This window comes from Sorex fumeus, unplaced genomic scaffold (assembly GCF_029834395.1).
Source record: "Sorex fumeus unplaced genomic scaffold, SorFum_2.1 ptg000036l, whole genome shotgun sequence".
In the NCBI taxonomy this organism is placed as follows: Eukaryota; Metazoa; Chordata; class Mammalia; order Eulipotyphla; family Soricidae; genus Sorex; species Sorex fumeus.
Genome location: NW_026606093.1, coordinates 2713593 through 2730960, shown reverse-complemented (window position 1 = coordinate 2730960; position 17368 = coordinate 2713593). Strand labels below are relative to the sequence as shown.

The following is a 17368-nucleotide window of genomic DNA, read 5'->3' as shown; positions in this document are numbered from 1 at the left end:
TATAAAGAGGACTATTTTATATGAAGAGAAGTTAATTAGTTTCAAATAGATTGCTGTAATATTCGGGCATTTTATGTGAGTACATTAAATAGTATGGTAACTACAAGAAAATATCTACAGAATATACATAAAGGGAAATGAGAAGAGAATAAAGATATTTCATTGCAAAAGAAATCAATGAAATGAGAAAGAAGGCCATAAAGGATAAAATAGATTTAAAAAAGTCTCTCTCTCTCACACACACACACAGAGAGAGAGAGAGAGAGAGAGAGAGAGAGAAAACAACAGAATGTCAGTCCTTATATTCATGATTAGAAGAACTTTCCTACAATGAAAATTCCAGACCAAGGAAGGTGCACAGGTTAAACTCTATAAAGTGTGAAAGAAGTCAATACCTAGCTACCAGAAAATCTCTTAGAACAAGAGGAAATATTTCCTAACTTGTTTTGTGGACCAAAATAATCCTAGTATCAAAATATATAAGGATGTTATAATAAAAGTAAATCTCAGAATATATGCACTTTTGTGTGTGAAGTAAAATAGCTTTTATGTAAATTGATGTAAGGAGAGAAAGAGAGAGAGAAATATGTATGCAAGAGAGGACATTGGTTTCTCTAGAGTGGAGAAAAAGCAGAGAATGGCCTTTTGTAGAAGGTTACAGACAATTTCTCTGAATTGTCTTGGCCTGGATTTCGCTGAATACATAAAAGTTAAATTAGGTGTTGTCACAGGGAAAGACTTCATTTCATATTCTTATTACAACTGCTAGATTCTTCTATAGCTTCCCTTTTTTTTATTTGAGGGGCTTTAGTTTGTGCCTCCAAAGGCAAAATTTTGTTTTGGGGCCATACCCAGCAGTGATTAAAGCTTATTCCTGGCTCTGTGCTCAGAGATCACTCCCGGTAGGACTGGGGACCAAACCCAGGTTGGCATGTGCAAAGCAAGCTATACTGCCTGCTAGAATACCTATAATATTATATATAATATTATGCATGTAACATATATAATGTTATATAACTATAATACTTATAATACCTGCTGTATATCACTCTAGTCTTATCAGTAGGCAAAAATTCTTTGTGTGTGTGTGTGTGTGTGTGTGTGTGTGCTTTTTGGACCACACCCAGCGATTCTCAAGGTTTACACCTTGCACTGCACTCAGAAATTACACCTGGTTGTGCTTGGGGGGCCATATAGGATGCTGGGGAGTGAACTCGGGTGTGCGTCATGCAAGGCAAATGCCCTACAAACTGTACTATCACCCTGGTCTGGCAAAAGTTCTTAAACAACTTGTAGTGACCTAAGTTTAAAAATGCATATTCATGTATACAAATGTATAAAATTGCATATTAATCGTAATCCAATTCATCATTGAATTGTCCCTTTTCCTCCTTCCAGAGAAGTTTACTGGGCTCTTGCTAGCATCCGTAATTTAGATAAAGTTTATCTTTAATCTTTCCTTTGTGTTTTACTTCTCATTGTCACAGTTCCCTAAGTCAGTCATGGTTACTTACAAGCCAAACTTTCTGGTGATTCTGGATTTTATATTTGTAGTGAATACTTGCTTTTTTATTCCCCCTATAGCCTCTTTTCCTATTGTGTTATAGAGCAATGTTCTTTGCTTAAACTCAGAAAGATCTTAATACTATGCTCCTAATATTTGGAAGTTGATTGGCTCTAAAATGTATCTACTCCTGGACATCCATCATAATTACTTGACTCAGGCTTCACTTGCTGTAGTTCCTAACATCCCATAAGGGAGGTTTCACCGTGGGACTAGGATGGACCCGGGCAAGTGGCAAAGCTACCCCAGCATTGAAATGGGACTGTCTAGAAAGCAAAAATGCATGGTCTTGATGCAACCTGTTATGACTTACGAGACAGGAAGGTGAAGGATTAGCTGAATTGGTCTGAAGACTTAGTCTGGAATTTATGGTAAAAGCCTTGCTTGCTCTCAGAGAACCAAGAGCCCAGAGAATGAAGTTTTGGGATCTTTATCTCTTACTGTGTTTATCCAAACAACTGAAAGTATTAGCAAAAAGTAGAATTAATGGTTTAACTAATTGTTTGACTTAAATATATATATATATATATATATATATATATATATATATATATATATTACGTGTGAAGGAACTGGCAGAGGAACCCGGGGCTGAGATCTCCAAGCCAGCTCGGATCGGGAGTGGGCCTCCTCCACCCAGATCCCCCATTTTCCATTAGTCTGGCAGTCACACCCACAAATTGTCGTCGGTGCCATGCAATCCCATTAACGGCCAAGATCCAGACTATAAAAAACAAAGCTCCCGGAAGACCTCTTATAGTCTAGTTCTCCCTCTCAGAGAACCTGGCAAACTACCAAGAGTATCCTGCCTGCATGGCAGAGCCTGACAAGCTCCCCATGCCAAAATCAGTAACAATAATGGGTCTCATTCCTCTGACTCTGAAAGAACCTCCAATATGGCACTATTGGGAAGGACGAGTAAAGAGAGGCTGCTAAAATCTCAGGGCTGGGATGAATGGAGATGTTATTGGTGCCCGCTTGAGCAAATCGATGAAGAATGGGAGGACAGTGATACAGTGATATATATAAATAGAGGGAAAGAGAAAAGCAATATAGATATCCCTGGGAGACAGAATGTCTCCTAGACAATTGCCACTGCTGGAATGTTTTGCCTCTGTAAATCACACGGACATGCAGTCCTATACTATACATCTGACCCCTTAAGGTATTTTGTATAAGTATGCGAGCAGCTCTGCATTAAACGGGCCATTTTCACCATCAGGTTGTGCTCCCCCGTCTCTCTGTCTCTCTGCTGGGGAGTCCTGAGGAGGACGGGAGGCGGCTCTCAGTCACCGAACTTATGCACCATGCAGTACCCACGTGCTTTGTGAACTCACAAGTGTGGATGATTGCAGAAGAGTAATACTAGTTTAATATTCAGAATTTTTAATATTGGTCAATTTTTAACATATAGAGGCATGTAAAAACAGCAACAACAACAAAAAACCTCTGAGATAACACCATATACCAAATTGAGTAGCTAAAATTAGAGAGTGATAAAGGCTGAGGATATAATTCAGCACCAGGGTATATGCCTTGCATGTATGAGGCCCTACATATATATACAATTAGGAGTGGTAACACCATGGGCTAGTGAGTTTGGACACTTCCAAGTGAAACATTTATTTCTAGGTTTTTATGTAAGGGAAATAAAAACATGTTTATTTAATGTTTATACAATGTTCTTGTATATAATAATATTGTTCATGATAGAGCCAGAGTGAAATAACTAAGCTGTTCACCAGCAAGTAAAGAGGTAAAAATATCGTGGTTATAGTCATATAATAGAAAATGACTAAATAACAAAAAGGAATGAATTGCAGTTACATAAAGAATGAATATTTTAAAAAATTATACTGAATGAAAGAAGCCAGAAATAAAATACACTATTATATAATTCTATCATGTGAACTATTTTGTTTACTTGGGGCCACATCTGGCAATGCTCAGGGGTTACTCCTGGCTCTGCAATCAGGAATTACTCCTGGTGGTGCTAGGGGAATCATATGGGATACTGGGGATTAAACTCAGGTTGGTTGAGTACAAGACAAGCAACGTGTCCACTCTATTATCTATCATGGATATTACAGCAAAAGGAAATCACAGATAATCTATTTATCTATATAAATAGATACTCATCTATTATGTGAATTTCTAAAACAAACAGCATTTATTAATTATTTTAGCAATAAAATTGAAGGTTATTTGATATTAGATAGGAGACAGTTGCTAATAAGTTGCTAATAAAATTGCTAATTTGCTAATAAAACTGTTAATTTGCTAATAAAATTGTTAATAAACTTTAATAACAATTCAATTAAAATCGTTAAAAACTTGTAAATAAAAATTCTTAATTTGCTAATAAAATTGCTAATTTGCTAATAAAACAGTTGTTAATAAGATTGTTTCAAAAAATATTTTGGACTGATGAAAGTTTAAGTCTTAATTATGGTGTATATATTTATCAAAATATGTCAACTGTACAGTTGAGATGGGTTTAATTTAGCTGTGTGCACTTATTCTCTCAGCAAAATGTTTTTAATTCACAGTAAAACTAAATGAGACCCACAGGACTATTGAGTGGTCTGATGACAGTTCAGATTCAAAACCTCTGCAAGTTTTGAATAATGAAATTAAATTTTTAACTTCAGAGAAAATTGAGTTCTTGATAAAAACTATTTCACAGTTTTCTCTACTGGAAGAAGATGGAAAGGTCAGAACGCTTCTCGCCTTTCCAATTCAGAAGTGGAAAGACTTCTTTTTAGAATGAAACATGCTCTTTATTTCCCTGTTTTTTAATACAGCAGAGCTGAAGTGTGTCACAGAAATTCTGATCCTTTTATGTTCTGCCATTTCCAAATGTCTGATTGTAATCTGATATTATTTTCTCTTCACCCCTAAACCTCACTTGGGTTTCTAATCTCTTTCTCTTATCCATCTATTTCCTACCCGGTTTGCGAGCCCTGGTACTGTTTTCCTGGTGCTTTATTGCATACTGTAGAATTTACTTTCTACTGAGATTGGACTGGTAATTTTCATTTCCCTGCACCTTCTCTTGTCCTCCTTCCATCTTCAAGGATTATTTTCTCTTGTATAGAACTGGAAAGTTCGAGTTTTACCTTACAAACTTCTAAGACTGCATATTTGGAATTTATCCCTAGCTCCAGAGGCAATTTTGTCTGCCACTCCCATAGGTTCTCATAGGTTCTCAGAATCTCATAGGTTCTAATTGATTTCTTTGGTAATCCACCACCTGGCATTTCCAGGCTATTTTTCTCAGTTGGATTCTGCCTCTTTGTGTTGGGCTTAAGAATATGAGATAAGGACATTACACAGTAATATTTGTTCTCTTTTTCTTGACATTGGAGTTCAAGTCATTGAATATATCACATGTAAAACATGAAGAGTATTGCCAAAAGTTTTTAAATTTTTAATCTTTATTTAAATAATATTGCTTTATAAAACTATACGTCTTCGGATCCCACATCATACCACACCCATCTGCAATGATTTCGATACTATTTACATTATCTAGCTGATGTCCTTTACCTTTTTCTCCTACCCCTTCCTTTTCTATCTGATAATCATAATTTTATGATTAACTACTAATACCAAACATTAGCCAAGTGTCACAAATGCTGGCCGACTTCGACCGTGAGTGCGGAAAGGTCTGAGTGCAGCTGAAACTCACAAAGACAATGTTCATAGAAAAACCAAAATAGTCCCTGACATTCCATTTGCTCTCAACGGAACAAACATCTCCGAAGGCAGCAGCTATGTGTACCTGGGTCAAGAACTCAACATGAGGAAAAATTTGGCACCAGAACTGTGCCGGAGGAAGAGAGCGGCATAGAATGCCTTCAAGAGTGTAGAAGAAGTTGTTAAGAGAATGAAGAACCTCCAGCTCTGGGCACATTTTTTCAACTCCACCATTCTACCTGCACTAACATATGCCTCAGAGACCTGGGCCCTACATAAACAGGATGAGAATGCTATTCAGGTCACCCAAAGAGGAATCGAAAGAGCTATGCTTGGAATATCACACTTCACTCAAGTGAGAGAAGGAATCCGGAGTTCCGACCTCCATCGACGATCAAAGATCAGGGACACTGCCTCGTTTACCAAGGTGTCAAAAATCAGATGGGCTGGACACGTAATGCGATTTAGAGATGACCCCCGGACTAGAGCTGTTACCGACTGGATTTCATGGGACGTCAAAAGAACACCTGGCTGCCTACCTACGAGATGGTTGGACTTCTTTGTCTAGACTCGGGACAAACGGTTTGATGCTCTTTATGTTCCTGGAGTGAGCAGAAGCCACTGGGCTACATTAGCACCTGACAGGGTCGAGTGGAGATGTTACTGGCACCTACTCAAGCAAATCGATGAACAATGGGATGACAAGTGATTACAAGTGATTACAATCATAATTTTGTCAGAACCTAAGGGCTTTGTTTTTGGTTAGTTTCTTTTTGTTGTTTTTGGGCCCACCTGGTGCTGCTTTGGGCTGACTTCTGACACAGTGCTCAGGGATTACTCTTGGCCAAGTTGGGGGTCATATGGTCATATAGGGTGCCAGGGACTGAACCCCAGGCAATCATGAGCAAGCCTTACTCATTATGCTGTTTCACCACTTCCTCTCTTGTTCTTTTTCTCTATATTCTACAATGAATATCTATTCATATATAACTTACATTTGTATGACAAGTGAGACCATTTAGTTTTTGTTCTTTCCCTTTCTGGCCAGTTTTTCTTAGCTTTATAACCACGAGTTTCATCCAGGGTGTGACATATGGCAAAATTCCATCTGTTTTGATAGCTGAATGCACCACATGTTTGTCCAACTTTTCTTGATGGTCACTCAGTATATTTTCATGTTTTTATCCCCAAATTCTTCTCAGTTAGGTGAGTGTAGTGGGCTGGAGAGATAGTATGACTGGTTTGGTGTTTGCCTTGCAAGTTGCTAATCTGGGTTCGATTCCAGGCACTGCACATGAATATATCACTACTTGAAGCTTGCCAGGACTGGTCTGAGCACAGATTCACGAGTAAATCCTGAACACTGCTGGATGTCCTTGAGGTAGGCTTCCAACCATGGTCCATTCTTTCTGGTCCTAGTTTCTATTGTCTTTGGATATTAGTCTCATTCTATATGTCCTCCTGTTGTTCATCGATTTGCTCGAGCAGGCCCAGTAACGTCTCCATCTTGAGACTTGTTGTTACTGTGTTTGGCATATCAAATAATGTCAAGAGTAGCTTTCCAGGCTTTGCCGTGCGGGTGAGATGCTCTCGGTAGCTTGTCAGTCATTCCGAGAGGGACAGAGGAATCGAACCCTGCTCGGCCAGGCTGACTGCATGCAAGGCAAACGCCCTACCTCTGTGCTACTGCTCTAACCCCTATTTTCTTCTCTCTCTCTATATATATATGTGTGTGTGTGTGTGTGTGTGTGTGTGTGTGTGTGTGTGTGTTTATATCGCACAAATAAATACAGTCATTCTATGTCTGTCCTTTTTCTTCTGATTTATATCATTCAGCATGATACTCTCCATGTCCATACCTTTACAAGCTAATTTCATGACTGCATTTCGTCTAACAGCTATATAGTATTCCGTTGTGTAGATGTCTGATGGTTTCTTTAACCAGTCATCTGTTCTCAAACACTTGGGTTGTTTCCAGATTCTGGCTATTGTGAATAGTGCCACAATGAACATACAAGTGCAGAGTATGTCATTTCTGCTGTGTGTTTTGCACCATGAGGGTATATTCCCTTAAGTGGTATTGCTGCATCATATGGAAGCTCAATTTCTAGTTTTTTTGAGGACTGCCCATAATGTTTTTAAAAAATCCTGGACCATTCAGTGTTCCCACCAACAACGAAGGAGAGTCCCTTTTTCTCTGCATCTGCACCAGCACTGTTTGTTCTTATTCTTTTCGATGTGTGCCAAACTCTATGGTGTAAGGTGATCTCTCATTGTTGCTTTGATTTGCATCTCCCTGATGATTAGCAATCGAGAGTATTTTTATGTGTCTTTTGGCCACTGTATTTCTTATTTTAGAAAGTTTTTATTCATTTCTTCTCCCCATTTGGGATGGGGGGAGGAATTGGAATATTTTGTCTCGTAAAGTTTTACCAGTTTCTTATGTATCTTGAATATTAACCCTTTATCTGATGGGTATTGGATGAATAGCTTTCCCCTTTCTGTGGACAGTCTTTGTATCTTGGTCACTAGTTCCTTTGAGGTGCTGAAAATTATTAGCTTTCTGTAGTTCCAGTTATCTGTGCTTCCACTTGATTGGTCAGTGGTGTTTCATCTTTCAAGATGCCTTTCGCTTCAACATCATGGATAGTTCTGCCTACATTTCCCTCCATGTACCTTATGGATTTGGGTCTGATATTAAGGTCTTTAATCCATTTTGATCTGACTTTTGTGCCTAATATTAGAGATCTGAGTTCATTTTATTCATTTATTTATTTTTTGCATGTAGCTGTCCAGTTTTCCCAGCACCACTTATCCATGCTCCATTTCACATTTCTTGCTTCTTTGTCAAAGATTAAGTGACTGTATATTTGTATATACCTATGCCAATATATTCAACTCCATTCCATTGGTCTGTTGGTCTGTCTCTATTACAATACCATGTTGTTTTAATTACTACTGCTTTGTAGTACAATTTGAAGTTGGGGAAGGTGATGCTTACCATCTTCTCTTTCCCAAATATTTAGCTATTCGTGGAGGTTTATTGTTCCATCTAAATTTCAGGGGTGTGTTGTCTATTTATTTGAAAAGTGTCGTGGGTAGCCTTATAGGTCCTTCACCTCTTGAGTTAAGCTTATACCAAGGTACTTGATTTTCTAAGGCACAACTTTGAAAAGGATTGTTTTTATAATATCTATTTCTTCTCTTTCATTATTTGTATATACAAAAGCCATGGAATTTGGGATACTTATTTTATAACCTGCCACTTTACTAAACAAACCTATTTTTTCCTAGAACCTTTTTCATAAAGGTTGAGGATTTTCTAAGTATAGTGTCATTTCACTATTCTAAGTATAGGATTTTCTAAGTATTGTGTCATTTCATATGCAAATAATGAGAACTTGACTTCTTCCTTTCCTATCTGGATACCCTTAATATTTTTTTCTTGCCTAACTGCTCTGGCAAGTGCTTTCAGTACTATATTGAATAGTAATGTGAGAGTGGCATCCTTGTTTAGTTCCTGATCTTAGAGGGAAGGCTCTTAGTTTTTCCCCATTGAAAATAATGTTTTTTTGTGGGCTTGTAGTAGATGGCTTTTTTCCTTCAACTCCCATTTTTTTGAGATTTTTTTTTAATCACAAAGGGGTGCTGAATCTTCTCAAATGCTTTCTCTGCATCTATTGATGTTATTATATGGGATTTTAATACTTTTTCATTGGTACTATGGTATTATTGATATTTATTGATATTCATTATATTATTGGCATTATGATGACTGACTTGTGAATGTTAATTCATCCTTGCATCCTTGGATGAATCCACTTGGTCATGGTGTATGGTTTTTTGATGAGTCGTTGGATTCTATTTGCTAGTATTTTGTTGAGGATCTTTGAGTCTGTGGTCATCAGGGATATTGGCCTGTAATTCTCTTATTTTTTTTGTGGTGTCTCTGATTTTGGTCTCATGATATTTGCCTCATTGAAACTTTTTGGAAGTGTTTCTGTTTCTTCCCACTGGTTTGTTTAAGCATGAAAGTAATTATAGAAATGGTAAAGAGAATATAGTAACTCAGAATAATGATGTAAGTTGCAATCAGCTTCTTTGATTATGGATCCAGTGTGAGTCATTAGTGCTAAGTGGCTACAAAAACACTTTAAAACAAGCAACCATAAAAGAAAAATACTAATGGCATTCTCATTAGCTTTTAAATAAATTTTTACATCAATTAAAATTTTGCTGAAATTGGAGTTTCAAGTCCAACATCTAGTTTCATTGCTTATTTGGCAATATTTCCCTGAATTACAACAGGAAATAAACCTAGGTATAGATAATAGCTATAAGAATTAATAATTAATGCTATCATGGCCTCCCACGTGGCAGGTGAGAATTCTACCACTGAAGGGCTGGAGCATAGCACAGCTGGTAGGGTGTTTGCCTTACATGCGGCCGACCCAGGTTCAATTCTTCCATCTCTCTCGGAGAGACCGGCAAGCTACCTAGTGCATCCCACCTGCACGGCAAGCTCCCCATGGCATATTCAATATGCCAAAAACAGTAACAAGTCTCACAATGGAGACTTTATGGTTCCTGCTAGAGCAAATTGATGAACAAGGGGAGGACAGTGCTTTAGTGCTACTGTCATGGCACTCAGGTATTCCCTTTGAATTATAGTTGTCCCCATAAACTATAACTTTCCCAAAAATATATTTTTGGACAACTTGCCAATTGTGTTTTAAAGCAAATCCTTCTGGTTCCTTAATATATAGAAACCCACAAGTAAAGAGTGGATTGAGTAACTCTGAACATAGCTTCCTGGTATATTTCTGATAAATCCAGGATGTTGTAAATAGTTTTCATCAGATCTTGTTCTATAAACAAAGTACCTTAACAAAACATTTCTGGAAACGGAGATTTTGGCAGAGACTTTCCTCCAATTAGCTGTGAAGGAGGAATTTTTCAGCACAATTCTTCTTTCAGTATTGTGATTATTGTTTGCTGTTCCCTTTTGGTAAATCGCCATGAATCTACATCTTTCTCTGAATTCTTGTAAGTTTTCCTATTAAATATTTTTAGTTCACTCCCAGATATGCTATTTTACTTACATTTCTATGGAACAATGCTTCCTTTTGCCTGAGGCACATTTATTTTCTCTACTTAGCTGTGATGGAGACTTGAACGTCACTTTAAAAAGAATGTTTTTAGCGTCTATTTGTTGTTTCAAGAAGGATCAGAGATAGAAGCAAATTTAGGCATGCAAACTGCTGCCGTAACGTGATTGAACTGGGAACATACAATGTCCCTAAGATTCCTAATATGCTGGGCCACCATTTCATTCATCACAAATCCTAAGTCCATAGCTCAGGGCACAAGGTTTTTCATACACGATTCCACAACTGTTTGGGGCTGGAGAGATAGAAAGTACTGGCCAGCCAAGCTGGATTTGATCCCCCGTATCCCATGTGGTCTCCCAAACCCTCCAGGACTTATTCCTGAGTGCAGAGCCAGGAGCAACCCCTGAGTGTTGCTAGATGTGACCCAACCACCATCAAACCCAACACACACACACAAACACATACACACACACACACACACACACAAATCCCACTATTGAAAGAACTAGTCACAGCACTAGTTTTTAAAATAGGAAAAAATGCTCCTTGTAATTTGCTCCAACTTGCATGGAATTGGAGGGTTATCATGTTAAACAAAGTAAACCAGAAGAAGAAAAATAAATATCATATGGTTTCTCTTATCTCTTCTTTATGAAATAACATAGCAAGGAAATGCCAGGTACCAAAAGAGGGATAACTATATGATTCTGCAACTTACATGGTAGACGTGAGAAAGGTAGGGAAGGAGAGAAACAGAGTGAGAGGGAGTAAGAAGTAAGAAGAGGGAGGTAGAGGGGTCGATTACAGGAGTCATAGAGACATTGGCCATAGATATCTGTGATAAATCTATGTATCTGAATCATATAACCAACAGAACTGAACAACGAGATTTAAACCACAACAACCAAACTTAAAAATGTGCCTGTCAAAGAGGTGAATTTAGGAATTACAGGGAACCTAGGGACATTAGTGGAGGGAAGTTGACACCTGTGGTGTGATTAGTGTCGAGAAATTGTATGCCTGAAACTCAACTGTATAACTTTGTAAATTGTGGTGCCTTGATAAATTAAAAGAAATTCCATTCCTGTCCTACATGTTTCAAAGTCATGCTCTCACTCCCAGCCATAACTCTAACTATAATTGCTACCTGTGATAAAGTGGCTATCCTATTCGTTGAGTGTCTCCCTAGTGTCAAAAGATGGAATTGAGAATAAATTCTGGGGCAGCACTTTTGATGTTTCTAAGCATTTCTTTCCTAATAGCACTCCCTGTTCATCTTGTTTGACAGATCAAGATCATCCACGCTCACTTAACTCCTATTATTTTATGCATGGGTTATCCATATTTCGAAGACAGGGTCAACTGAGAGAAGCTTTCCTTGATTCTGAAAAGTTGAGGGATTTAACTATTTGGAATTTCTTTGATTTGTCTTAAACACCATGGGCTGGATTTCAATCACAATATAAAATAGCAGGCTTTTAGGTTAGTATGAAAAAGAATAAATCCTGGCTTGAAAGAGGCTAAAGGTTACTGGCACCATGATAAACACTTAATGCCAGGAAGTTAAGGGTATTTTTCCCAAATTTTTATAACCTAATTTTATTTGTTAAAGGACACTTAAATTATAGCTCCTGAAACTTGTTTTATAAACTCCATATAAACCCTCAACTAACGTTGAAGTGCTTAAAGTTCACACCAATTTTGGGGTCACTTTCTTTTTTCCTTTTGTTTTGGGGGCCATATTTAGTGATGCTCAAGGTTTATACCTGGATCTGTGCTCAGAGATCACTCCTAGTGGTGCACAGGGGACCTTATGTGCTGCTGGTGATAGAACACTGGTTAGCTGCATGCAAGGCAAGCAACTAATCCACTGTCCGTGCTATCAGTTTGACCCTGGCAACTTTATAACCTTTTCAGCCAGCTGAAGGCTCTTTTTAAGCTTCTACACATATGAACCAATCAATTTCAAGTTATTGTTCTTGGATTTATGCAATATTTCAGTTAGTACTATTAGGTTATTTATTTAGTGGTAATAATGGTTAGAGATGGCGAGTCTAATAGGAACACTCATTAACTAGGTCATGTTACATGTACTTTTCAAATTCTCCATTTCTCTGAAAGAGAATGCCTCTGGATTCCTGTTATATATCTTATTCTCACAGCCTATGTTGCCATACTCTATCTCTTTTCCTAATTTGTTTCTTAGACTTGGCTCTATACCTGAGTTGATGGGACAAGTGCTGTTTCTGATCCTTGGACTTTTGGTTGCTGGTGATAGACACCTATTCCCATATTTTGTATGTCTCTAAAGAAAGGAGGAGTTGGCTATTACAACTTTATTATATTTTTTGATTGCCTTGTCTTATGCCTGAAGCATCTATTGTTCCTGATGTAGGCTTAGGGCATCATGTTTCCTAGAAACAACACTATAAGAAATAAAGGTATAAATAAAGCCAAAGGGAAATAAGCTTGTGCCTGGAACTATCTCTGGAACAATACCTTGTATGGATGACAGATTGGGGAAGAGGAAGGAAAAGTGGAAGGAAGTTATGGAAGGAAGCTGGCAGTCTCAGTGTTTCTCTGTTGGCTTGACCAATCCCTTTTCTTCCTTTTCCTGGAAACAGGACTTGATAGAGAACCTTAGAGACTTTCTCCACAAATAAAAGAAGGGGGAAGTTGAGTGGCAATACCATTCAGATTCCTCGGGTAGCCAAAATGATGTACTTTGTCCCTCTGCTCCTGACGGGCATCCTGTTCCCTGCAATCCAAGCCAAGCAATTTACAAAATGTGAGCTGTACCGGGAGCTGTCAGGCCTGAGTGACTATGATTTCACTCTACAAGAACGTAAGTTCGTTGCTGCACTGTTCCCTCCCATTCTCCATCTTCTCTCCTTATTCTTTCCTTCCACTTTCCCTTCTACTTTCATTTAATTATCCAATAATCCTTTTTCCTTCTCTTCTCTGTTCATTTTTTTATTACATTTATTTTCTTATCTATTTTCTTCCATTGGTTGATACAATTTTGAGCCCTCTTGATGTCATAAAATAATCTAAGCTTTGTCATATTTGAAGATTTTCAAGAGAGTCTTTTTGTTTCTAGGAATATAGAAAGGTCATCGCTTATGCTGCATCTGAACATGCTTATAATACCTCTTTCTTATTCTTCCTCAGTGATCTGTGTTATATTTCACATCAGTGGCTATGACTCACAGACTGTACTTAATAATAATGGCAGCACAGAATATGGACTCTTCCAGATCAGTAATAAAAGCTGGTGTCGTGATAACAAGTTCCCTGAGTCCGAGAACATATGCAACATCTCTTGTCAGAGTAAGTTCCAGTAACTTTGACACATTGCCTCTCCTCTATTTCTAGCACTTACCCCTGGGCTAACCTCCTTTTCAAGAAAATACACAGGAGATTTACTACCTTAAATTCCATGTCAACTTCCATATCAACTTTGATCCTTGAATTAGCAGTACTGTGTGAGAATTTTTCATCATCTTATGCAGGACTAGAGAGATAGTGCAAGGGAAGTTATTTGCTTTACACGGCTGGATATAGCCAAATCCTCCCACTTTCCCCTGTCCGACATAGTCCCCCAAAGTTGATGCTTTGAGTTGTCTGGAAGTCTTGAAGATTGATATCTACATCTTCAGAGTGACTCAGTTGAGAAAGTTGCTAATTCCTCTGAGGGAGCCTCCGGAAAATTAAGGGAGTCCCTTATCCAGTGGGGAGGCATCATTTTTCTCATATAGAAAAGCTTCAGCCATAAGTCTCCATCACAGAAGGACCAGGTTACTAAATCTAGGGAAAAGCGAAACTTATTTTGTTTTAAGGTAATAATTAGCTCTCATATTTCCCCCTTTAATTCCCACCAGAGTTCCTGGATGATGACCTGACTGATGATGTGATGTGTGTCAAGAAGATCCTTGATAGGAAAGGAATTGACTACTGGTGAGTTACCACCCTACTTTTTACTTGTACTTTAACTTTCTTCCCTTCACCCATTATCACCGATTAATTCTTTCTGCTTCCTGCCATCTAATCTAGAATATTTCCAAAATAAAACTAATTGATCAGCTATCGTTTTCCAATTCTTAAAATTCCCTTCTCCCATTCTTTTTAGTAACTTAAGGGTTTCCTAATAAGACAAATTCAGGCTTCTTGTTATCTGATCTTGGATATATAATTATTCTTGTTTTGACTTAGAGCCAAGAGTATTGGAACATTATATATCTACTCTAGAGCCACAATTTTCTTGGATTTAAAAATGGACCAGTGGCTGGAATGATAGTACAGTGAATAGTGTACTTGCCTTGCATATGATTGACCACTGTTTGATCCCTGGCATCCCATATGGTCCCTTGAGACTTGCCAGAATTAATCCCTGAGTGCAGAGCCAGGAGTAAGCCCTGAGTATAGCTAGGTGTGGCACCAAAACAAAAATAAGCAATTAAACAAAAACAAAGAAATAAGCAAGGAAACAATTCCACTGGGTAGCTTAGGGTCTCATTTGGCTAGATGAGTTTTTCTTTACTTGTTGCTTTATACTCTTCCATCTCAGCACTTCTTGGAATAAAGAGCGATATAAGATTGTGTTAAACCATAATGACTCAATTTTCATTGTCACCTTCTCTTTTATCAGGTTGGCTCATAAGGCACTCTGTTCTGAGAAGCTGGACCAGTGGAGCTGCAAGAAATTGTGAGAGCCTACCTTTGCTGCCTCTTCTTCATTCTCAGAATACCTTTCCCCTATGTCTACCTCAGTTTTCTCCTTTCAAGCCCCTTAAAACTAATTTGTCTCTGAGTTTCATGCCCTGCAGTGATGCCATTGGACACTTGAGGGCTGTTGTCCAAGGATACATGACTTACACAGTGGACATTGAGTCTTTGCTCACTGTCCTGATGATATACTATACAATTGATTACGCCTCGGTTCCAAATAAAGGGCATCATTTTCAGTGACTGCATTTTCTTCATTGGAGGGAAAGAAAGAAATGGGGTGTGTGGATGATCACTAGAAGTCAGAGATCATGGTGACTTTCCATTTCTCTTGTTGAAGTAATAGTTTAATTTAAAAAGATGGAGGCTAATTTCTGTACCAATCAAAGCCATCAATTTCTTGATAAATTCAAAAAATTGTGAAGGGGATACAAATTTGGCTACCAGAGTTTCTTCATTTAAAAGTTTGATGTAGAAATGTCACCAATCATTGTAATACAAGGAAACGGACAAACAAAAACACACAAAAAGACAGATGCAGTACTTTTAGCTATAGTTACCAAAAAAGGCCCGGTGAACTCGGGCCTTTTACTATAGATGATCCATATATCCTTGGACTTGAGAGAAAAGCAGCATGGGCTTTGTCTTCATAAAACAGATTTTGCAAATGAGAAAATATATCTCCAATTTTCCATTACCAGAAATAAGCTTCCAGTGGACATTTATTTTACCTTCAGGAACACATTATATTTGACATAATATTTCAGGCTCTCTCTGAACTGCGAAGAGTCATAGAAAATCTCTTTGTAAACTGACAATGATAAAAAGTAGCAATTTTTTGAAGATTATGAATCACATTACCAGAAACACATCTAGGGAGGTGCTGGAGAGATTGTAAAGAGAGTAAGGTTTTTACCCTGCATGTAGCCAACCGGATTGGATCCCCAGCAACCCACGTAGTTCCCTGAGCACCACGAGGAGAGGTGCTCAAAACGAAGCAAATAAATAAAACCCATTGCAATATAAAGCAAATTACACAATTCTTAGAGTTTTTTGGTTCCTTATTATCTTAATATAGGTATCCATTAGAATGTAATTGAATAAAAAGCATATTATAGTGTTTGACAGACTATCAGGCCACTGATGTAGGTGTGTGAAAAAATAACATGTTTGTAAGAAACTAGACTAACAAGTAATTTAAATACAACTAATGTCCTATTCCTGATAATTCCCTTTTGGTCAGAGACTCCTACTCTTCAAAGGATAAAAAACTAGAGTAGAATGAATAGAACATATACACAGTTCACACTGCAAATCGCTGCAAAATGTGCACCGCAGCGAGAGATGCCTTCTGCCGCTTCTGTGTTTTAGAAGTACATTGTTACCACAACTTGCTCTTCACTGAGTGTCACTATTCCTTCCCCACAGTCCAGTGACTATTTCAGCCCATTCCCCTTGGCACCTGGCCTGACTCCATCGCTACACCTTGGTAGCCTCAGCTCAGTAGTCAGAGTCTAAGAGATTGCTTTCAGTGGGCATTCCGTCTTCCTCTCCTTTGGTTTGATTAGAAGTGAGACCACCTTGTTATCTTTTTTGCTCTGACTTACTTGACTTAGCATGACTCCTTCAGTTCCATTCATGTTGGAGCAAAGGGCAAAAATTTTAAGTCTTAGAGCTGAGTAGAATTTTATTGTGCATATAAACCTTAACTTCTTTACGCACTCCTCTCTGACGAGGCACTGTGGGTTGTTTCCAGATCTTGGCTGTTATAAACAGTGTTGCGATGAACACAAATGTGCACACATCTTTTCAGATTAACACTTTTTTGTGTGATTTTGATGGATATCTAGATTACAGTTCGTAATCATAGGGTATTTCTATTTTATATTTTGAGATATCTTTGCACTCATTTCTATGGATGAAACTATGAATTAAATTCCCACTAAAGGTGAATGATAATTATTTTTTCAATCCCTTTCCGCACTTGCTGTTTCTGGTCTTTTCGATAAAAGCTAGGCTATTCATTTGTGTGAGGTGATGTCTCATTGTCATTTTGATTTGTCTTCAAAAATTTACTACTCAGTGATGTTAGAAATATTTTTTTATGTATCTCTTGGCCATTTGTATGCATGTATTCTTTGAAGAAGTGTTTTTTTTTTGTTTTGTGGCCACACTTGATAATGCTCAGGAGTCACGCTTGGCAGTACTTGGGGAACATGTATGGTGTCTGACCCCTACGGTGTGGATTTTCTAATATGAGAGTTTCTTT

General features: G+C 37.9%; 1 protein-coding gene across 1 annotated transcript; it reads left to right on the top strand.

The window, feature by feature from the left end:
* The first annotated feature begins 13089 nt into the window (after positions 1-13089).
* Positions 13090-15083, top strand: LALBA (lactalbumin alpha). The gene is made up of 4 exons (XM_056117902.1): positions 13090-13219; positions 13546-13704; positions 14256-14331; positions 15023-15083. Exons 1-4 carry the CDS (start codon positions 13090-13092, stop codon positions 15081-15083), a joined length of 426 nt encoding a protein of 141 aa, XP_055973877.1.
* Positions 15084-17368: the final 2285 nt, after the last annotated feature.